Below are 22,856 nucleotides of genomic sequence, written 5' to 3'. Positions count from 1 at the left end.
TTTAACATAATTTTTAAAGATAAATGTGATTGTTGACAACTCAAAATTCAAAGAATGAGTGACACTGGTATGTCACCCCTCACAGTCTTACCTACTCACTTATGTGAACAGGTGTTCTTTGTTGCTTAAGTTTTATTAAAAAAAAGGAAAGAAAAATAGGTACAAAAATGTTGCTGAACTTTGTCCTGGCCTAATAAAAAAATGATATCCACATACATGAACTGAGAGAAAAATATCTTTTTAAGAGCTGTGTTTCCAATAAAATTTTAATTTCTATAAAAATCTGAATATGTATTATGTTGTTTTGAACAACTGTACTAATAAGTATAACCCTTAAAGCCTTAGTAAGGTCACAATTAATTTTAAAATTTCAATGTGTGTATGTATTTACATTGCAAATAGATATAAGGTTATCAATAGATCTTAAAGCATGGAAATAAATTACATGTAGCATAAACTATGAGGTGAATACAATGGAATTATGAGAAGAGAAAAGGAAGGATGTTAAAGAAGAGCTTGTTCTCATGTTTTTAAAATGAATGATGTTGGCTCTCAAATCATTATGCTCTTAGGTCAAAATGGATCAATATGAATGAAACAATTTATAAAGTGCCAATATTTACAGCACATTGGAAATTAGATCCTTTGCAACTATTTAAACTTATAATGAAATACTTCAGATGTCAACTTAAAAATGTGTAAGGGGGAAATATATTTTCAAAATTCTCTTAGGGAATCCTAAATTTGCAGTCTATTTGCAACAATGGGAATGGAAGTAAAGGGTATTATGCTCAGTGAAATAAGCCAGGTGGAGAAAGACAAATAACATATGATTTCACTTATTTGTGGAATATAAATACAAAGCAAAACAGAATGAACAAAATGGCAGTAGACTCACAGACACTGAGAACTGACTAGTGGTTACCATGAAGAGGGCAAGGGGGATAAAGGTGCACAAAAATTCTCAATCATAATATAAGTTGGCCACGGGGATAGTAGTACAGCATGGAGAATATAGTCAGTGATTCTGTAACATCTTTCTATGTTGATAGATAGTAACTGCACTAGTGGGGGGTGAGGATTTAATAATACAGGTACCTGTTAAACCGCTGTGTTGTATACTTGAAACCAATATAAGATTGCATATCAATGACACTTCAATAAAAAAAATTCTTTTAGGGAATACTGGAAAAGGACTGAGGATCAGAGACCAGGTACTTTTTGGACCACAGCCTGTTTCAGTGGACTGGTTAACTGCACATGTTCTCAAGCCAGCTGTCTGGGTTGAAATTATGTCTTTTTCCTGTATTGTTGGACAAGATGTTTTTTTAAAAAATCAAAAGTATAATTTACACTTAGAAGTGTACATACTTTCACATTTTCCACATATAACCAGTTATACATAACCACATATAACCTAGATCATGAAATATGAAAAGTACCAGCACCCCAGAAATGCCCCTCATGCTTGGGCATGTTTCTTAGTCTCTCTCTGCTTCTGACCCCACATTCTCAAATGGGGATAATACTGACCCCATATGGTTGTTGTGAGGAATACATGAACTAATATCTACAGAGTAATCAGCAGATGCCCGGCCCAGGGAATGCTATGGAAGTGTTGGCTGTTGTCATGATTCCTGTTGGCCACCAAGTGAGCACCTACCGGTTTCCCTTCACCCAGCCTGGCTAAGAGCCCTATGTTCCAGGGGCTCCTGAGCCCAGCAGAGCCAACCTCAGGTCCCCAAAACACTCCTCATGAGGAGAACATGGAGAAGACCACAGCTATTGGAGTCACACCCAACTGATGACCTTCAGGTAAATTACACACCCAACCCAACATGAAATGTGCAGACTTTATTAGCTGTAAAACACTCCACTGCCTTTATGGTCCTTAAGGTCATCACAGAAACATCAGGGGTGGCATGAGTGGAGGAATGACAGAGCTTGGTGCTCTGATGTGCCCACTATAGAGGATGTTTTCAGCTCCAGCCAGTTCCCAGGCTCTCAGCAGGAGGTCTGAGCAACCTTGGGTGCTGGGCAGTGAGGCGGTGTATAGTTCTGAGGCGGGAGGTGATTGCACCCAGCCCACAGCAATGTTGTCACACAGAAGATCAGAAACGGCTCTTTTCACTGACCCCTCCTTCTGCTCTGTAAGTTACCACCACGCCTGAGGTTCACCCACCCTGTACCAGGCCTGCTGTCTAAACAGAGCCCTGGAGGTGGCTGGGGAAAGTTCTCAACCTCTCCACCTGTGCCATCTGGGTCACCTGGGTTGGCAGTTTGTAGCTACTCTAGAATTGTTTTCAGACGCCCATTCTGGCAGCTGTCTGCCTCCCCCAAATCCTTAACTCTCCCCTCAGCCACCTTCAATCCCCTCATGGTATCTTTTATTTTGGGCTTTGCTGGTTCTAACTCCCTGCAAATCCAGGATCCGAGCCATGTCTCTGGAACACCAGCTGCTTGGGGACTGAGCCAAGGTGTTCAGGGAGGGAAGGAAAGCGGGGACCACAGAAAAGTCCCTGTACCTCCAAGGGATGCAGAGAGGAGCTCAGGGGTGACAGGAGCCCCTCAGGCTGCTCCACTTCTGAAGATAATCTCAGAGTTTTAGCCATTGCCTTGACCAGGTGAGGTGACCCGGAGGAGGAGTTCCTAGGCTTTGGCCTACATTCATCCAAGTCACCACAGCTTGCGGTCTGAGGGGGCGAGAAAGAGGGAGGCACACAGTGAGGGGAACCCTGCACCCAGGCCACCCTGACTTTGGGGATGGGAACTGACAAGCGCCCTATTGCCCTTGCCCCAGCTGTGGGGTCTGTGGTCACAATCTGGGCTTTGCCACCACCTGTCCAGGCTGCCTGTCACGACTCAGACTGTAAAAGAGGGCAGCAGAGACCACAGCTGTTCTCAGGCCACAGAGGCCCCGAGCCTGATTCCACACTGAGACCAAGTTGGGGGTGGAGGAAGAGACACAGCTGCCTCCAGGAAGGCCCCCAGCCCGGGAATCCCCTCACCTGCTCACCTGTGCAGGAGGCGGACTGCCCTGGGGCAGCCTAGTTCCTGGACTCTGAGTTGTTGAGGCTGCAGGAAACAAGGCCAGGTCACTGGAAGCAGGGGCTTCCAGAATGTAGCCAGTGTGACCCTGAGGCAGGGGCTGCTGAAGGAGCTGCAGGATACGGCTGAGGTCTGAGGACATGCGGGACTCCAGCCTGACAGACATAACCCCACAAAGTCAGGGTCAGAGTCAGGGTTGGTGAGAACAGCTCAGGTCCTGGGACCAGCTCTCAATTCTGTAGCCTGAATGCTCTCCCTGCTGAATAGCCCAGCCAGACCTGCCTGTAGCTATATCCCCACTACAGTCTGCAAACCTTGCCCAAATTCCCCTCACATTCCTGACTCATGTAATAACAGTGACCAGGCACTCCTGTACACATCTAATCCTCATAAGGAGGCTTTGATATGGATCATCTGATTATCCCCATTTCATGAAAGGACAAACTGAGGCTCAGAGTAGTTAGGTACCTTGCCCACACTCCTGCTGGTAAATTGCAGTCAGAATTTGAACCCTGAAGCCCTCAATCTGCCACCACACTCTGCCATCCACAGGCTACACCCTGTTTCCAAAGGCTCATGGAATTTTTGTCCAGAGGAGATCACGCCCCTCCCCCAAGAAGGCCTGCTTGACATGCCTGGGTTTGCTGGGACAAGCCATCCAAGGAAGCATGCTTAGTAGTAGCGATGGGGAGGGGGTTGCAGCTAACAGGGGCTCACCACTCTAAAACCCACAGGGCACCCAGCGATGTAGCTAAGCCACCAGGTGGGGGCACTCATCCCTAGCCCTCCACTGGGCCTGCCCTCTGCAGCCACCCCATCCCTGGCTCAAAGGGCACTCACCTGTTCATTTGAGCCTGGAGCTGCTCTAGCCTCGAGCCTAGCTCCTGAGGCCAGTAGTCGGGGTCTCCCTGAGGGTTTGGGGGGCTCTGCCTTGGCCTTGGGGGCACTTGCTGCAGCAACTCAGGCCAGAGGCCAGATGCATCTGAGATGCTCTGGGAAGGGGCAGCAGCTGCAGGAGGGAAAGGGAAGCCTGAGCTTCGGTCTAGCTGACCCCACAGGCCTGACCTTCTGGAGCAGAGCCAATGCCCCTCCCCTGCCTGCCAAGGGAACACAGGGTGGGCAAAGTGGAACTCCTTACCTGGGTGCCCTGGAGTACAAAGTCCTGCCCCCATGGAGATCTGGCTGCCAGGACCCAGAAGGGTGTAGCCCTGGGAAAGGGGCTGGGGCCCTAACTTGGGGGTTCTGGGTAGGAGGGCCCCGAGCTAGCCTTGCTGTCCAGGAAGCTGCAGCCCAGCAGGTCCCCTGCTACCTTGATGCGGAGCCCCAGGAGGCTGGCTAATATCCACCCCTGGGGCAGCCCTCCCTCAGACTGAGGACCCAGTGGGAGGAAGGGGGCAGGGGCCTCTAGCACTGAGCTTAAGGAGGGAGCCCCTGTCCACTCACTGAGGGGAGGCCGGATGGGAAGGACCTGAGAAGGGGCAGGAGGCTGGGCAGGAGCTTCCGGCTGAGGTGGGCAGACGCTGCTGAGGGTTGGCTTTGCTCACCTGACTGGTTGTCACTGAGGAAGAAGCCCTGGTGGTCCTGGCTGCCTGGATCCTGCTGGGGAGCTGCCTGGAGACCCACACCTGCCTTGTGGGGAACAAGAGCATCAGGTCAAAGCGACCAAAGCTGGGACGGGGCCTTTTTGTTCTCCCCTGCCCTGTGACCCCCATGGCCCTTGTGACAACTAGTTGAGAAAATGGTGACAGGTGCCTGGGCTCCGTAGTGATGCTCCAAGTGGCTTCCTGCAGGTTCTCTCCTGCATGAGTGGGCAGAGAGGAACAGGGGCTTGGATTCACACAGACCCCCACAGAGGCCGCCTTGAGCAGCAAGGTCTGGGGGCAGGAGGCAGAGGAGCTGTTCCCCTGGTCCTCCCTCCCCTGAATGCTCTGGGGCTCCCACCTCAGCATGGGCTAATGGGGGAGACTGCTCCAAGGAGCCTGGGTCTGGAACCCCCAATCCATTCAGGAGATGAACTCAGCAGTGCCTTGGCAGCCCTCCCTCTTGGCACCAGGACACTTTGAGGCACCCAGGGGTGGCAGGTGCCCCAGGCTACGGGGACCACAGCCCTCCTGCCCTGGTGTCACCGAGTACTTGGGCCACCTAGGCTCTTTGTGGCTGGGCCCCCCAAGGCAGGGTCCTTACAAAATGTCTCCTAGACAGATCAGGTGGGAAGGGGAGAGCATGGGGAGGGAGGAGAACAGCAGAGGGGACAGGGTGGGGGGGGCTGTCCACAACAAGAGAGCCTGCCTCAGCACCAACCCCCAGAAGCTGGGCATGGGCCTAGGCCGGCAGAGCCCCTCCTCCTGAGGCTGGGGGTGGGGGGCTCAGTGTCGGTCTCAGCCACCATTTGCTTCCACCATGTGCCCCTGCCCCTCCCTCCCACTGGCCGATTCCAGCCCCCCTCCCCCACTCAGCCCCTCTGGACACTTCCAGTCTGTACTGGCTGTCTTGCTCCTGGGCAACCCTGGGCTCTACAGAAATCTGTTCTCCCCACACACCCTCGTGACTTCCTTGGTTATTTAACTATATGGCTCTTTATTTTTCCTGGTTGTTGTAATCTCCTCCACTGAGTGATAAGCTCGAGAGGACAGGCCACTCTATCGCTTGTTTACACCCCTGGGACCTGGCACTGTGAGCCCCTGGGCAGCAGACACCCTCTCTTTCAGCTTGATACCATGTGGAAGAAAAAGCCTAGACTCTATGGCGTCGTACAAACTTGAGTCCACGTTTTGGCTCTGCCACTGGCTATATGACTTACTAATGGCAGTATGGCTTTGGTTATTTATCCTCTCTGACCCTCAGTTTCTTTATCTGGAAAATGGGGGTAAATAACACCATTTGCAAGAAGGCAAAATGAGATCATATAAAAGTGCTCAACAATTGATAGCTATCATCATACTTAGCATTATGTTGGCCATAGTAGGCACAGAAGATATGACAAAAGTTGCAGGATGGGATTGAAAGGGAGAGGGTCAGATGGGCCCCCTCAGGCCAGGCAGGCCAAACTCTCAGCCCAGTAGCAGCTGGCCAAGGGCCACCAACCACCCCAGCCCAGCCAGCCCCAACTCACATCCCGCAGGTTGAAGGTGACTTCCAGCTTACTCCAGAAGCTGTCTGCAAAAGCGGGGTACATGTCCAGCACCTCCAGCAGGTCTGCCCGCTGGATCTTGTGCAGGTCACAGTAGGTCAGGGCCCGCACATCCGCATTCGACTTGACAGGCTGGGCATGGAGGCTAACGGGCTCCCCAAAGATGTCATTCTTTCCTGCCAGCCAGAGGAGTGGGGATCTCTCTAAGGCCTGGTTCCAAGCTCTCCTCTGAGTGCCTCCCTGGGGGCCCCTTGACTCTGACTTCTCTCCCATCTCAGGGATCCCACCAGACTGGATCCTCAGGCTCAGGATCAAGCTCTGGGGACAAAGCTGGATGTGCTGCTGGCTTGGGGTGGGGAGGGTTGAGTGGGAAACCTGCCCTCCCCTTGTCCTCTGAGCTCTGCAGAGACCCCTCCGTCACCCCAAGGACGTGGGTCCTCCTGCTGTCTTCAGGCCCCAGAATCACCACTCCCATTTGCACCATTCCTGGCCACTGCTCCTACTCCCCACCAGGGGACAGTGGGCAGTAAGACACTAAGGGCCCCTGCTCAACCTCTTCCTCTCTCCTCAGCCCGCTGCAGTCAGTACGAGTGCAGGGACCCCAGGGCTAGGAGTACCTAGCTTCCCCAAGGCAGGGCCGAGGCTTATGTCTCCTTGTGTTCCCACTCCCCGTTGTAGGCCAGGTAACCAGCACGGCCCTCGCAGAGGAAGCCTGGGGAGGTCACTTCCCCTCTCTGGGCCTGAGTCCTCATCTCTAAAATGGCTGTACCCATGCCTGCCTTGCCTACCCCGCTGGCTGTCCAGAGGAACTGATGGGATACTTGAGCAAGTGCCTCAAATAGCAAGAGGCACCAGAGAGGTTGACACAAGGCACTGGGAGGGACAGGTGTCATAGGGTGGACATGGGATGGATCCTCAGGGCATGTGGTGAGGGTTTGGGGCTCTTGTGGTGCCAGGCTCTGTGTGGGCCACAGGGTGTAAACCTCCACCCACAAAGAGCCTCCCGAAGTCCCCACAAGACAGGCATATAATCTAACTGTTTACAGATGACCTACAGAGCATTACAACAGAGGGGAGCCAAGGGCTGGGGGAGCCATGGCGGCAGGAGGGGCTCATCTCCCCAGAAGTGGCCGAGGGCAGGGAGGAGGGGGCCTACAGATGAGTGAAGTAGGGGCTGGGTTGTAAGAATGGAGTAGGATGTGGCCAGTGCTGCAGTCAGGGCTTTGAGGACCAGGATTGCTTTGAGGTCCACTCCACATGGGAAAGTCAGCCCCCCAAGCTGGGCGATATGGCACCAGGGGCACTAATGTTTTACACAGTGATGGGTAGAGGCCAGGACACATCTCCACAGGATCAAAGGCCATTCACAGAGGAGGTGCATAGGGCCTGGCGAGGGAAGGGACTTGCCAGGGTCATATCCAGGGTCACACCCAGAAGATAGAAATCTGGGCAACATTATGAAGTGATGGCTTTCTAGTAGATGAAGGATTATGATCTAATGTGCATTTCCACTCAGGACAAAATGAGAGAATTTCAATGTCTCTAACTGAAACTTAAATTAGACTGGCTTCTTAATTATTAATAATAATGATTATCCTTTCCACAAGGATGGCACTTCTAAGTTAGGCTGGGAGTGTGATGAAGTCTCATAGAGGAGCCTGTGCTTGAGCTCAGCCTTGAAGGGTGACCAGGGTCTGTCAGGCAGGGGTGCAAGGTAGGTGCTCTGAGCAGAGTGGCAGCATGTGCAAAGGCACACAGGTATGATAAGACGGGCAGGTTTGGAGAACAGTAAGTAGTTTGTGTGGCTGGAGCATGAAGTGCCAGGGGAGGATGGCTGGACTTGGAATAGCTGGATTGGGAAGGACTGTACATGCCATACACAGGGTTTACATTTGTCCTGTGGGTGATAGGGAACCATGCAAGACTCTTGAGCAGAAGAGGAGTATGCACAGTTGTGACTTTAGGTCCCAGGCAGAGGTATGAGGAAGACAGAGTATGGGGGCAGATCAGATGCAGGGACATGGCAAAGGAGCTCCTGACACCAGCCCAGGAAGGACAGGATAACAGCTGGGTTCAGGCAGGGTCAAGGAGACAGGTGTGGGACAGAAAGGTTTTAAGGAGGGGGATAGACAGGGCTCTGTGGCTGCCTGGATGGGGGGCCTAGGGCAGGAAAGGAGAAGGCTGCTCCCCTGGTTGACTCCCAGGTCTCTGGTTGAGGCAATGGATGGTTCAGCGATGGGGATTCTGAAGGAGCTGCTTTTCAGGGAAGATGATTTCAGATTGAGAAAAGTTTTTTGGTAGGCCTGTGGAATATAAAGGTGGCCACACCCGGGAAGAAATGGAATATTCTGGTTTAAGGAGAGCTCTGGGGGGTTCTTTTGGCATAGGTGAGGCTGAGATCATGGGATTGCGGAGCTGGCCCAGGTGAGGGGGCAGCGTAAGGACAGCAGAGCACACACTTGGTGAACACTGGTTGAGGGCAGGCTGGAGGGAGAGGACTGTGCAGAGAAGCCTGAGAGGGCCTGTCCAGTGGCTTGGAGGAGAGCCCAGCCAAGGAGACCAATGGATGGCGAGGCTGGCATCCTGATCAGGGACTTGGGGTGGGCTGAATTCAGGGAGAAAGCAAGGATGGTGAGAATTGCCTCAGAGAGGTGATGTGACCTGCCCAATGTCACATGGCTGGTAAGCAGCAGAAGCTGGGTGTGCCCCAAATCAGACCCCAGCACAGTACTCATATCCTTCCTCCAAAGTGCCCAGCTGTCCTTACAGCTGCGTGGAATGAGACTGGGGACTCCCCCCAAGACAAACCCTCACCCTGAGCTCCCCAAGAGTGGAAGAAGGTAGGAGGCTGTCTGGACCTCTGAGTCATGTCTGGCCACTTTCCACATGCCCTCTCTGACCTCAATTTCCCTAACGGGAAAATGGGTCCTGTGGCAGAGGTTTGTTTTAAGGATTCAGTGAGCTGGGTATAAAGCTCTCCCAGGCACGTGGCAGGTCAGTAAGAGAAGATGCCACCATCATCAGGAATGCAGTGGTCCAGGCAGCACATCTCTGCTCCCACCACACCACCTACTCCTGCCTGGCCCTCCCCAACCAACCCACCTAGGATGGCCACCACCACGTCGTCGCGCAGGATCTCGATGGAGCCACGGGAGATGAAGTAGAGCGTGGAGAGCACGTCGCCAAGGTGCACCAGTGTGTCCCCGGGCGGGGCGTGCGTGGTCTTGAACTTGACAGCAAGCGCGCGCAGGCAGCCCTTGCTGGCGCCGTGGAAGGCAGGGCAGTGCTGCAGCAGCGAACGGTGCAGGTGCAGGCAGATGTCGGCCTGCAGGCACTCGGGGAAGCCCTTCAGCACCTGTGTGTGAGGCGGCGGCCGCGTCCGGAGGGGCGCGGTGTGGGGAGCGAGTGGAGAAGGCTCTGGTGGCGCCCTGTGTGGCGACCTGGGCCTCCCCCGGAGCGTTTGCCAGAGCTGGAACTTGTGCTGGGCCGCCCGTCCCACCCTGGGCAGGGCGGCAGGGACTCACCGCGTTCATGTCGATGCCATTGGTATAGGACCAGGCGTGCTGGAAGTACTCTTCGAGGCGCTGCCGCAGCGGGTTGGGGATCTGGTGGAAGCGGATGAACTCCTTGACACGCAGCATCTGGGTGTGGTAGCGCGCGGTGCCTGAGTACAGGCGCTGGATGATGGCGGACACGTTGCCAAAGATGCTGGCGTACATGAGGGCTGGGGTGGGGGGCGGAGGTCCAGGGAGTGAGCGCCTCTGTATCCCCACCAGGCCACACCACCCCAGGGCCCCCTCCAGGCCTCCCTCTCCCTGGGAGCCCCCATGGTCTGGGACCCTCTGTCCAGGCCAAAGTCAGGAGGGCCCAGAAGGGGCAGGGCAAGTGGGGAAAAGGCCCCGGGCTTCCTGTGCCCCTCGTCTGCCTATGCCTCTCAGCATCGTCCTGTGCCCAGCAGCCAAACTCCTGAGAACTAGGGCAATGGACTTTTTTAGTTCAGATTTGTTTTCTCCTTTAAGTTGTAAAAATAAAGGGAAAACTCTTGGTCTCTTGTTTTCACCCATTTTTTCCCTTGTTTTTGTTTTTCTGGGCTTTCACATCTCTAAATACTCTGAACATGACAACTTCATCTGCGTGTAAAGTTTCACACTGCCTCTTGTGTTCCTAGACCCGGTTTCTTGAGAGCAGGCAGCACAGTGCAGGGCCTGAGAGCACACTCAGCCCTGGGAACTGGCCCTTCTGGGATGGAACTGGGTTTCTCTACAGACCCTGGCAAGTTTCTTGGTTTGTACAACAAGACCTCTGGTTTCTTGGTCAAAACAGGGCTAATAATACGGCCTTCACTAATAACATAGCTGGTCCTGGTGCCTAGCACATCACAAGGGCTGTAAGGTGGCAAACTCTGTGTATAGTTGGTGTATGCATGCAAAATTTGTGCATCATGCTTACAATCTGCCTATCATGCACATTGTTATTATTATGTTATATCTCACCACAAAACTGAAAATCAAATTCCATGGGTAAGGCCTGGGGCATAAGGTGGCACTCACAGCCAATGAGCATGATGCAGATAGAGAAGACCTTCTCAGAGTTGGTGTTGGGTGAGACGTTGCCGAAGCCCACGCTGGTGAGGCTGCTGAAGGTGAAGTAGAGCGCGGTGACATACTTGTCCTGCACTGAAGGGCCTGAGGCTGGGTCGCTGCCATTGTAGTGCTTGCCAAGCTGCACACCCAAGCTATCCAGCCAGCCGATCTTGGGCTCCAGGTAGGGCCTCTCCACATTGCCGATGGCGTACCAGATGCAGGCCAGCCAGTGCGCGATGAGTGCAAAGGTGCACATCAGCAGGAAGAGCACGGCCGCTCCGTACTCGGAGTAGCGGTCCAGCTTCCGGGCCACGCGCACCAGCCGCAGCAGCCTGGCAGTCTTCAGCAGCCCGATCAGGGTTGTGGTCTGCAAGGGCAGGGAGGGGGCGTTAGCCGGAGCTTGGACTTGTGCTGGGCCGCCCGTCTCACCCCGGGCAGGGCGGCAGGGACTCACCGCGTTCTGCAAGGGCAGGGAGGGGGCCATGGGACCGGGGGTCAGCCCTTGAACAGCTGCACTGAGGACTGCATTCTTCCACTCAAGCCTAGGGTCACACAGTCATTCAACCAACACTTGTGGAGCACCTACTCTGGGCCAGGCTCTTGGCAGAGGCACAGTGTGTGACCTTAAGGAGCTCTCAGCTTAAAGCTCAAAACTGTTAATTGTTAGGACAGAAGTTCAGGGGAGCACAGAGGAAGGGGAAGTCAAGTCTTCAGGCAGGACATGGGAGGCTTCATAGAGGAGGTGATGCATGAGCCAAGTCCTGAGAGACAAAGCTGAGGCTCCAGGCAAACAGAAGGGAGAGGAAAAGGATATTCCAGGTACAGGGAGCAGCATGAGCAAAGGCATGGGGGTGTGAAATGGCAACGAAACATGGTGCTGCAGCCTGGAGCAGAGTGAGGAATTGGCCTGGAAGGTGGTCAGGGACGGCTCCAGAGGCCTGGGGGTCCACAAAGAGCATGGATTTTATTCTAACCCACTGTGGGGCCACTGAAGGTTCTGAGGAGAGGGTCAGATACGTGATCTGAAACTCACTCTGGCTTCTGTGTGGAGCAGGGGAGTGTGGCAGGTGTGGGGCTGGAGCAGAGGTGGATAAAAACACTCAGGGTCCAGGCAGGGGCAGTGGGGATGGAGGGGAGGGGAGAGGATTTGGGGGTAGATCTGCTTGCATGGGAGCAGGAGGTCACGACGGCAACCCCTAGTGGACAGGCCAGCTGGGGGGTGACTGGAGCACAAAAGGCATAGCTGCTCTGAGTGGACAGCTGATCCCGAGGAGGTGCAGCAAAAGCCCTTCTAGTGGGACTAGAAGCTGAGAGCTTGGAAGTGCCCTTGTGTCAGAGATGGGAAGCAGGGTGGAGGGGCTGGAGGGTGGGAAGGGGGCCAGGCAGCCTTGCAGGAGCAGCCTGGGGATTCCCTTTCTAACCCCAGGGTAAGTGTGGTTTAGAAGTCAGCCTGAGGGGCTGGTACTACAGGAATGCCCATCCCAGAAGGAGCTGAGTTGTTGAGCACAAATAATTCCCAGGCCTAGGGCACAGCCTTGGCTGGTCCTTATCCAGGGCTGGGAGATGGCAGATGCCTGAGGCCCCCTTTTCACCTCCACTTGCTTTGGCAAAGATGCCCAGTGCCAGGCACTCTCTGCAACCAGGGCTGTGTGGCTGGGAGGCCTCAGGGCTGGGACGCAAGGGTTGGCCTGAACAGGGCTTGCTCACCTCATCAGAGCCGGTACGGAAGATGAGCAGGTCAAAGGGGATGGCAGCCACCATGTCTATGAGGAACCAGCCCTTGAAGTAGTGGACGGCGATGTGGCGGGGATGGCTGACCACCTCATCGTTGGTGTCGACATAGGTGGTGCGGAAGTTGATGACAATGTCCACAACAAACATGATGTCCACGATGAGGTCCACGACGGTGAGCGGGTTGCAGGTGTAGCTGCAGTCCCCGTGCCGGGACTCGTCCTGGTCACTGAGCAAGAAGGCAGCCGAGTAGGGTGTGAAGACAGCCGTATAGATGACCAGCAGCAGGATGAGCCAGTCCCACACGGCCTTGAAGGGGCTGTAGTGCAGGAGGGTCCCACGGTGGATGTGCGGGGCCTGTAGTTTATACTCTGGAAGCACGTCCGCGCTCAGGGACAGGACCTACGGGTGGGGGCCACGGGGTGGTCAATGGGGCAGCCATGCTGGGGAGACAGATGGGATGGCTTAAGGCATAGGGCTGAGGCCTAGGAGGGGAGCATGGGAGAGGGTGGGTGACAAGGGCTGTGGAGGGCAGGGTGATGAGCAAAGGTGGGGTGGGCATGTATGAGGCAGATTCATAGGGGCAGGTGTGTTGGAAGGAAGTGAAGGGTGGGTGCACACAGGACAAGGAAGGCGGCTCTGGCCCACAACAACCTCAAGTTTGAAGCTCACAAACTCCCTCAGAAACAGGCCGCCCTGGGGTGGGTGAGACAGGGCTGGGGGAGGGGACCCAGAGAGGGCCCAGCTCAGGGTCATCTGTGGGCATGTTCCAGAGAGGAGCTCAGACTGAGAGGGTGGCTGGGAGGTCAATCCTCTCCTGTGGGTTTGTAGGGTTCCCAGAAGTCCAGGGTTCTGAGGGGAAGAAGTCATCCCCAGAATAGCTTCTTAATTCCTAAAGGATCTGATAATGTTATCTGTCTGTTTTGGGGCAAGTTTTATAACCTCTGTGATTCCTAGTTCTCTCATCAGTAGAATTGGGTAACAAAGGATAACCAACTCCCTGGGGCTGTGATGATTAAAAGATGGCGCATCTTGATGGTGCCTGCTGCACTACATGAGAATTCCTCTGCCCTGTTCATCCTATGGCAGACATTGCCCCAACAAGGGCAGAGCCCAAGGGGTACCACACCGACCCCACCACCCCCGGATAGGGCCCAGTACATGGCCCTGGGTTAAGAAAATCTGCAGTGTAAGGTTCTGACCTTGCAAACCAAATCCATTAACAGATGGGGTCGCAATAAGGAAGATCCACCAAAGGGCTGGTTTCAACCAGAGGGCCCCTGATCTGCCATCCAAACCCTAGGAGGGGCATGGTGCCCCTACCCTGCAGTGACCTTTTGCTCAGCCTTCTTTTTCTGGCCTCCACTCCTATTCTGCCTCCTGAGGAAGCCTCCTCTGACTGTGCAAAACTTGGGCCCTCTTTTTCGATTTACCCCATCCCTTTTAAACATCCCTGACCACGTGGTTATTCTCCACTGAACTGCAGGCCACTTTATATGCCCAGCATTGGGCCGCATGGGAGCTCAACTAACAGGGGCCGAAGGAGCTCCAAAGGCTGGGCCATCACAGCCACCCCCACCTTTCTGAGCTGCTCAAGACCAGTGGAAGATGAAATAGCAAAGCTTGGGGAGTGGGATGGAGGATGCAGGAACTGGGGGCAGGGGGGCGAAAGGAGAGTGTGCCATCTCCCCCATCACAGAGACCCCCATTCTCCCCCACCTCTGGAGCCAGCATGAGGGCCCTTCTCCGGTAAAGCCAGTCCTTCCCAGTGTCACCAGAGATGCAAGGCCCCCCGGATGTGGGAACTCAGATGTGGGGTCACAGCCCTCCAGGCCCTGGTGGAGGCCCGGGTGACCTCCCTGCTCTGGGCTGGCTCCTTCTCCTGAGCTCTCTGTCAGGCCCCTAGCCCACCTTCAGGCCCACACGGGATGGGTTAGGGGGGTTAAGGGGGGCTGGGGTAGGGAGCAGGACAGGAGCAGGCAGGTGGGTGGGCGCAGGGACCCCGGGCCCAGCCAGGCCCAGCACTCTTCACGGGCAGCTCTCCAGTCCGGCAGCCCCAAGCACTGCTGCTGCTCACCCAAGCGCCCTGGGGTGAGCAGCTCGGTGGCGAGCAGGCCAGGCTGTCGGGCCACTGCACCTGGCCTCTGAGGGCTCGGCCCTGCCACCTGGGGTCCTTCTTTCCCCACGGTTCTTGTGCTCAGTGAGGGCTGTGTCACAGGGAGTCTCCACCCCATCTGCTCCAGCTCAGATGTTTCAGGTAAAAGCAGGCAGGGAGGAAAAAGAGCTGCTCTATCCCTCAGGAAAGCAAAGCCCCAGGGGAAGTGGGGAGCAGGCCCCCGCCCATGCTCTGCCTCTCCTTGCTTAGACCTGGCCTAGGTGCCCCGTGATGCCTTCTGGGGCTGGCAGTATTCAATGTCGAATGGGTCCTCAGAGATCACGCAGTCCAGCTCTCCCCTGCAGATGAGAGCCGGGGGCCCAGGAAGGGGATAAAGGCCCTTGCCTAAGGTCACAGAGTGAGTCAGTGGCAGGATGCTGGGCCCCTGAACCTCAGGTAGGGCTCTTTGCATTCTGTTCTGGAGTGGTCAGTGGGGGGCCTGGAGCATTAGGCTCCAAGGAGAAGGGACAGTGGGGCCAGATGAAACAGAGGACTCAGGGAAGTTTGCCTTGGGCTGGCCCAGGAGGGACAGAGTGGGAGGAAGGCATTTTGGGCCCAAGCCCTAGGAAGCTGCGCAAAGAGCTGAAGATGTTAGACTGCATACCCTCTGCCTGGATTGAAGGCGGACTCTGTGGTGTGTGGGTGGGGTGGCTGTTACCCCAAAGGCAAGGAGCAGGAGCAGAGCTGGGGTAGGACTTTGGGTCTGAAGTATCACACTTGATACACAGACACTAGAGGGCTAGACAAACTAGCTCCCTATGCTAGCACAGGCCCTGGAAGGGCCCAGGCGCAGGGCCTAAGATGGGGCCTGTGAGGCCTGGCACATCCCTGTCTGCCCTGCCCTGCAGCCCGCACCTGGGTGACCTTCTCGGTGACGTTCTGGGTCCGCTCCACCACTTTGTGGGGTGCGATGATCTCAATCTCTGTGGTGGAACCCGAGCGGTGCTTCTCCAGGTTAAACTCCACGAAGTTGAGTGTGAACTGCGGGATCTGGCTGATGGTCCTGTACTTGACCCTGCCCGTGCCAGGCCCCTGTGCACTCGGCCTGCTGTGAGAGCCCTCTGAAACCAGAGCCCAGGTCAGAGAAGCCTGGGCCAGGGGACCAGCTGCTCCACCTGGGGCTCCCGCTCACCCTCCCACTGCCACCTGCACCCCACCTCACCAGAGCCCAGGAAGCTCTGGGACAGCAGGCACTGGGACAGGCTGCGGCTCCCGCTCTTGGCCAGGAGCTGGGCGAGGTCTTCAAAGTTGAGGATGAACATGATGACAGCCCCTTCCTCATTCTTCACAGGGACCACATCCACCAGGCAGCGGAAGCTGGAGGCTGCAAACATCATTGGCAGGGGTGGGGGTCACAGAATGGGTTTTTTACTGCAGTAACCTGGCCAAGGGAAGCTAGAGAAGGGGCTGGGCTAAGATCAAATTAAGGGCAGCCATGGGGTGAGGAGGCCTGGACAGCGACCAGAACTATTGGGCAGAGGTGGGTGATACTGTCCAGCAGGTGCCCCACCCACAGGGCCGAGAGGAGGGGAGAGCAGCTAAGCTGCTCATTAGGAGATAATGTTGCATCAGGCCCAAGTCCACACTTGGCCCTCAGCTCAGGGTTTAACCTTGAGGTTTGCTTCTGTTATAATTAAAGCTGAGCAGATGGGGGTGGATTAAGTGGGGAGGTGAGGTTGGGCATTCTGCCCCCATGTAGCTCTGGCTGGCCCTGGGTTCAGCAACTCTATTCCCATCCCACAAAGTTGCCCTGCTCCCCTGACACTGAAAGGGACTCAGTGAGCACTGAGCCAGCTGGTCCACTGGGTCTCCAGCTCTGTGGTGGCACCCAGTGGGGCTTCAGGGGGCAGACATAGACCCCTGTCCTGCAGGTCCTGGGCTTGAGAATCCGACTTGCCGGGGCTGGAAGGGGACTTGGAGTGGGGATCCCTGAGCTCTGAGCACACAACAGCTTAGAGAGGGGAAGGGACTTGTCTGGGATGGGGACACGGCAGAGAGGCCCAGGCTGCTGTTCCAGGCCTGGGGTTAGCTTGGGGTCCCAAGGAATAGGTGCTGGGATGGGAGCAGGGAGGGCAGTCGCCTGGGGTCTGGAGAGGGAGATGGCAGTGTGGGGGCCGGAGAGGCCCCTCCTGCTGCTCTCCCCACCCTTTCAGCAGCCCAGACCTCACTGCTGGTCCGCCTGTTCCTCGCGCTCCAGGACCAACCTCCCCTTACCCTGCCCTCCACCGCGCCTGCCCACAGGTGGGTGGACCAAGGCTAAAACTGGGGGCTAGGTGGGTGCTTTATAAGCCCCTCTCCATGATACGCATTGGTCCCATGCCCCTCAGCTCAAACTCCTGGTGGGTGTCAGGCCCAAAGTAGGATGCTAAGGGGCCGGGGCATGCTAAGATCAGAAGGCAGAGCTGTCCTCCCTGTGGGCAGGTTGGGTCTGTTCCACTTACCAGCAGCCAGCAACTGTCCATCATGTTGTGTGTTAATTGAGTGAATGAAGGAATGTGTGTGTAAATGAGTAGGTAGGAGGCTGACTAGCACTGGGTGTATTGCTACTTTGGGGTCCGCTGGAATCATACTTCCCCTAACTCCCCAGTGATGCTCACCTCCCTTGGTGCTTCATCACACCATCAAGTGTTGGGGTGCAGCTGAGCTCTCCCCATCCTCCCTCGGAACAGGAATCTGCTGGATCAGATTCCCAGACTCCCAGGCCAGGCAGTCATCTGCCAGCTGCTGTACTGGGCCCCAGGGGAGACATTCACACTGAGGAGAGGCCTCCCACCTACCTCTGTGACCATTACTGGGCTCCCAGTGCCTGTAGGCTCTGCCTCCCAGGCCAGAGCCTGGCACTTGTGTCAGCCCAGGGTGTTGCAAGGACCTGACCAGGAAGCTGCCTTCACCAGTGACCTGAGACACTGTGCCCAAGGTCAGACTATGTCCTCATTCTCTCCAGCACTGCAGAGGTTGAGCCTGGCAGGATGCAGGGAGAGGGCAAAGCTGGGTAGAGGGGCAAGGCCTCCAGGCTCTCTATGCTGCTGGAAGCTGCCAAGGCCCAGGCTTCAAGTGGTGGTATCCACCCACGGATGCTGTCTTTGGAAAGCTGGGCTGGGAACAGACTAAAGCCCATCATTGCCCTAAGGGCTGCAGCAGGGCTGTGCATGGCATCCTACGTCGGATCCTCATGCTTGTTGTCTGTGAGGTGGGCAGAGGCAGGGGGCTATAAGGATTTGCACAAGTTCAGAGCATTCTTCCCCCTATCCTTAGGCTGTCCTCGCTTACAAGTAACTGTGTCTGGGTGATGAGAAGTGGGTGAGTCTATCACCCTAGGCTGTGCCCAGCAGAGGCTGTGCTCCTGTGCCCCAGCCCTGTCCCTGAATGTGAAGCCACAGCCTCTGCCTCGTTCTCCCTTCCCAGGGCCCACCTCCAAGACCAAGGGCAGCAGGCTCATCTGCCCTCTGGGACACTTCCTTTCTGCTCTTTCCTGCTTCTGGGATGTGCTCCTTCCTTCAGTTTTCCATCGTTCCCTCCCCTCCCACCTGCCCCGCCCCTCGCTCCTCTTCTGCAGCCTCCCTGCTGTCTATTGCTTCTATCTGTGTGCGCATACCCTATCCAGGATTGCAGTGGGCCCTCAGGGAGGAGGTGGTGTTACCAAAAGCTGCCGCTAGGAAGGTGGCTGTCCCATGCCGCCTCCATGGTGTTTCTGGCATTCGTGGGTGAGTACGAGGAAAACACTGGGGCGTGATCTCGGCCCTTGACCTGGCCCGTGACTGGAGCAGCCCCAGCTTCTCTGGTCTGGCTTAGGGATTAGGGGATCCTCTGGTTTTGAGTCACCAGAGAAGAGGACCTGGCACAGGTAGGCAGGGCAGAGCCCCTCTGGCAGGCCCCCAGTGGAGGCAGGGGTAGGGTGAGGAAAAGCTGAGAGCTCTCCATCCCTCCCTTCAGACTCTCATTGGCTCTAGTCTGGTGGCCATCCCCAATCCTCCTACCTGTCAGGTTCTTACATTTCCTAGTAAAGGCAGATGGAAGAGTCAGATTCTCAGGGGTCCCCTGAGTCTCAGGGGGTAATTTTGGCCAAGTGCCCTCTCCTCTTTGAGTTTGACTTGGCCCAGCTGCACAATGTGGAGATATATGGACACAGACTTTCCACCTTGACTTGGAGAACTGTCAGTGGATTACCCCTTTAAAGGAAAAGAGGATTATAAATCAGCTAGAGTTCTGTTCAGGACCCCTTCCTACCTCCCTGGAGTTGGGGAGAGGTGGGGACAGGACATTTGACCTCAACAGGGAAGATATCACCATTAGCAATTCCCTCAGTGGGAGTATAAGGTGTACATGGATATGATTTTAAAAAATTATGTCATCAGGGTGGACAATAAGGTGAACAAAAGTTATCTGAGTACCACATCCTTCTTGTAGGATAATACAGACCAGAAAGCTCCCTTCTCCAGGTTTCAGGCCAATTTTAGGCAGGTCCCAGTGGTCAAAGTCTTGTTCTATAGGACAAGGTAGGGCGTAGAGTGGGGATGGGGGCAGACTGGCCTTTACGGGCCCTCAGTATGTGGGTAATTTTCCATTCTCATTCAGAGCCAGCCTCCAAGACTAGGTCCCTGGCACCCCTTTTGATAGCTGGAGGGCCCCGGCAGCGTTCCGAAAACCTGGGTCCTGATGTCCGAGGGCCACGGTAGCTCTGACCTCTGCCCCCTACCAAAGCACATGCAGAGTTTTGAGGAGACCTTAACAGCCCTGATCTGACATCCTTAGGAGTCTGGGATTAGCCCTCACCACTTTGGGACCCATGTAGAGCTCTGGGGCCAAGGATGGGGGGGGGGACAGAGAAGGACCTTTCGTCCCCCCTCATTTCCTGGTGTCCTATCCTGTTTTCCAGGACCCTTCTCACTCCCCTGACTGTCACCTCCTCCCTGCAATGATGTCAGGAGGTGAGGTCACAGCTGTTAAAAATATTCTGCCTTCATTAACCCTGTGAGTGCTGCCAAACTAATCTAGGTTCTTCCTAGTCCCCTAATCACTACCCCTGCATTCACTGGCATGGCAGCAGCAGTGGGCAGCAAGAGGGACGGCTGGACCTGCCCAAGAAGCACCCTGGCAGCCCTTAGACACACACATGCATGCATGCACACACATGCTATCATTCACACTTACACTCATGCTCCATGCACACACCAGGCCTCTGATCTCTGGCTCTTAGCACCTCCAGGCCCAGTCCAAAGATGCCTGCCCTTTATCTGCACTCAGATGATCCTCACGCCTGTATTTCCTGGGAAGGGCCCTCTTCTGGGGCTTCCTTCCCCAGAAGTTCCTCCTCTGAGCACAGAGGCAGTGGGGGGTCCTTTCTCTCCTCTTGGAATTACTCAGATCAGACATCTCTTCTGAGGGAAGAAACCAGAGAGTTGGGATCCAGTCCCAGGTTGGACCCCAGCCATAGGATCTTGGACAAGTCCCTCTTTTTCTTGGGCCTCAGTTTCCTCATTCATGAAATGAAGGGATTTATCTAAACCAATGGTTCTGCAACTTGGCAGAACATCTGAACCACCAGGGATACACCTGCTTGGGCCTCACTGCAGCAGTCTGAGTCAGCCGCTCTCTAGGGAAGGTGTATTTTGGAAAACACACTCCAGGTAATTCTGATGTAGAACCAGATTGGGGGGCCATGATCCAGGTGACTTCAAGGAGACTTTCAGGATCCTAGGTTCCACCCATCTCCCCCAGCCCTACCACCTGAGGTCTGAGACTCTGAGGTCCAGGGATGGGGTCGGGGTCCTAAAGACCTGCAGAACTCTTTATCCTCAGCCTGTGCCCTATGCCTCTGTTTTGCTTGCAGTAAACTTGAGTCTCTAGGTCAAGACAAACTCCAGACCCTATCTCCTGGGGTAGGTGGAACTGGGTAAGCCAGGTCACCCCTCTTTCCAAGTCAGCAGCCTCCACAACTTGCCTGGCCACAGAGGCCTTGAAAGGGTGATTCCTCCACTAATCCCCGGAGCAGACGGAGATGAGGAAAGGTTAATTTCCATCCCAGCTGCCTGACAGCTGGAGCTGACAGTGACAGAGTGGGCAGCCAGGAGCCTGGAGACTTGGGGAGGGATAGTGGAGTGGGAGGCCCTGCCTGAGGCCAGGATCAGTTGGTGGCTTGGCCTGGTCCCTGGTCTCTGAAAAGGACCTCAGAAGTCATGCATCCAGTGCCTATTGCTTCCACTAATGTTAGAGAAAACTGAGGCCCACGCAGGAGACAGAATCTGTCCAGGCCCTTTGGTCCCTGGGTCAGTGCCCTCCCCATGGCCACTCTGGCTAGATGAGAGAGGGGCCAAACCTGCCCGGCAGAACCTGTGGCCTGAGGGAGTCTCACCATCCTTGCGGTAGTAGAGGATGTCCACCTTGCACTCCTCGGCCCCCAGCAGGGCCTGCGCCAGGCGGGACATGGCACTGCGTGGGGTGTTGGGGCCTGTGAGGAAGTCGCAGGTACATGGTCGCTGCATCACCTCCACTCGGGAGTAGCCGAAGAGTTCACAGAAGCCATCGTTGCAGTAAATGATGGCGCAGTTCTCCATCTGAGCATTGGCAATCAGGAACTTACGACCTGAGGTGGGAGGTGGAAGGTGGGAAGCCCATGGCAACCAGGATTGGGCAGCAGGGAGAGAAAGATCACAGGGGCTCTTGACAGCAGTGGGGGAGGGGGTCTAGGTGGAGGAGCAGAACAGTGACCAGAATGAGGAAGGGGGGAGGTCTGGGGAGGGTGGGAGACCAAGGAGGCCACAGTCATGGGGGAGTATGCAGGACTCCTGAGTGGTTAGGAGGGAGGGGAGGGCAGTGACCAGAGAAATGGGTGAGGGGTCAGGCCTTCGGACTGTGGGAAATAACGGGGTCGGTGAAGTGGGAGGGAGGCCCGAGGCTTCCTGGAAGCAGTGAAAGGGGTCAGGAAGTGAGGGCAGGGGTGTGACTATATGGGGGTCCGGTGTGGGGAGAGATCCTAGAAAGACCAGAGTGGTAGGGTCAAGAGGTGGAAAGGAGGGAGTCAAGGAAAGCCCTGGAGGAAGTGGGGTGTCAGAAGGGGTAGGTGGGTCAGTAATAGGAGAGCTAAGAAAAAACTCAGGGGAGAGGAAGGGGCTGCACTCTGCGCCGAGTGCTCCCGAAGGGAGGGCGGCACTTGAGGTAAGTGGGGCCCGCTGAAGCGGAAGGCGTTGGGGGTCTTCCAAGCCACAGATTTTTCATTCAGCATCCGGGACCTCCCACCCTTCAACATTCGAAGTTAGTAAAGGGGTCCGGCCACTCCTGCCGCCGAGCCAGGACTGCAGGTCGTCCCCTCACCCCAACGCACACACTCACTCTGGCCCTCGAACTTGCGGATGATGGTGTCCAGGTAAGTGTTCTGGGGCGCGACGTGGCCCCTGCGAACTGGCATCTTTCCGCCGCGGCCCTTGCCGGGAGGCAGCAACACCCGGCTCTCCGCGCCCCAGCCTGCCCCCGGGCTCAGCTGCGTCCGGTTCCGGGTGGGCGCCGCCCCCGGGGAGGGCCGCGGGGCTCCGTGCCCCGCCCGCCCGCCAGCGTCTACTCTCCGCTGCCCTCCCCTGCCCTCCGCGGCCGGCCGCTGCCGCGCCTCCTCCCACTTGCACCGCCCCGGAGCTGTCCTCGCCGCGGTGCTGAAAGACGCCGCACGGCGGCAGCAGGCGGGGTCCCCGCGGCGGGAGCATCTCTCCCGGACCCGACGGGGCAGGGGCGGGGCCCGGACTCCTCGAGGGCGGGGCGGGGCGGGGCGGGAGTCCCGCGCCGGGATGGGGCTGGGCTTCTCTGAGGAGCTCCTGTCCCAGGGGCCTGAAGCCCCAGCCCCTCTCAGACCCTCTGGGTGGAGTCTCTCAGGCCGGGGCTGGGGAGCTGAGAGGTGGCAGCGGGATTGTTAGACGCTTCAGGTGGTCTTTTGCTGAAGGTTCCTTTCCGGGTCTTACCGCGGGGCCTGACCCTGCAGTAGGATGGTTAGACCTCGTGCCCTCCCCTGCCAGTGCTCTCCAGCTGAGCCCCATTTCCCGTGCAGAGCTCCTAGTGGCAAGCCCATCCAGAACCTGGTTCTGGTAGAATGGGGTAGGAGTACATTCGAAAGTGCACAAGAAATATACAATAAGGTGCTTTCTTCAGAGGCCTGAAAGCTCTTAGCATACCGAATTGCTTGAGAGAACAGATTTAAAACCACCTATTAGCAAATGACCACTGA

The 22,856-nt window shown here is 55.9% G+C and overlaps 1 protein-coding gene across 9 annotated transcripts; it reads right to left on the bottom strand.

The window, feature by feature from the left end:
* Positions 1-1,816: 1,816 nt before the first annotated feature.
* On the bottom strand, positions 1,817-22,257 carry KCNH6 (potassium voltage-gated channel subfamily H member 6). 9 transcript variants are annotated; one of them, XM_017667674.3, is made up of 14 exons: positions 21,977-22,256; positions 21,000-21,230; positions 15,810-15,971; positions 15,503-15,708; positions 12,469-12,894; positions 10,729-11,128; positions 9,703-9,902; positions 9,281-9,533; positions 6,161-6,354; positions 4,589-4,677; positions 4,187-4,290; positions 3,889-4,057; positions 3,017-3,203; positions 1,817-2,693 (listed from the first exon to the last, which is right to left on the bottom strand). In XM_017667674.3, the coding sequence occupies exons 1-14, from the start codon at positions 22,050-22,052 to the stop codon at positions 2,409-2,411; spliced, it is 2,982 nt and encodes a 993-aa protein (XP_017523163.3). In that variant the 5' UTR covers positions 22,053-22,256; the 3' UTR covers positions 1,817-2,408. The 9 variants fall into 9 exon arrangements, with proteins under 9 accessions (XP_017523163.3, XP_036853568.2, XP_017522935.3 ...); XM_036997673.2 differs by lacking the exon at positions 4,187-4,290 and having other exon boundaries at positions 4,593-4,677; positions 10,729-10,814; positions 10,974-11,128; positions 21,977-22,253; XM_017667446.3 differs by lacking the exon at positions 4,187-4,290 and having other exon boundaries at positions 4,593-4,677; positions 21,977-22,253.
* Positions 22,258-22,856: the final 599 nt, after the last annotated feature.

Source organism: Manis javanica, chromosome 4, assembly GCF_040802235.1.
Source record: "Manis javanica isolate MJ-LG chromosome 4, MJ_LKY, whole genome shotgun sequence".
NCBI lineage: Eukaryota > Metazoa > Chordata > Mammalia > Pholidota > Manidae > Manis > Manis javanica.
The sequence above is the reverse complement of the archived record's forward strand: the minus strand, read 5'-3'. Positions and strand labels throughout refer to the sequence as shown.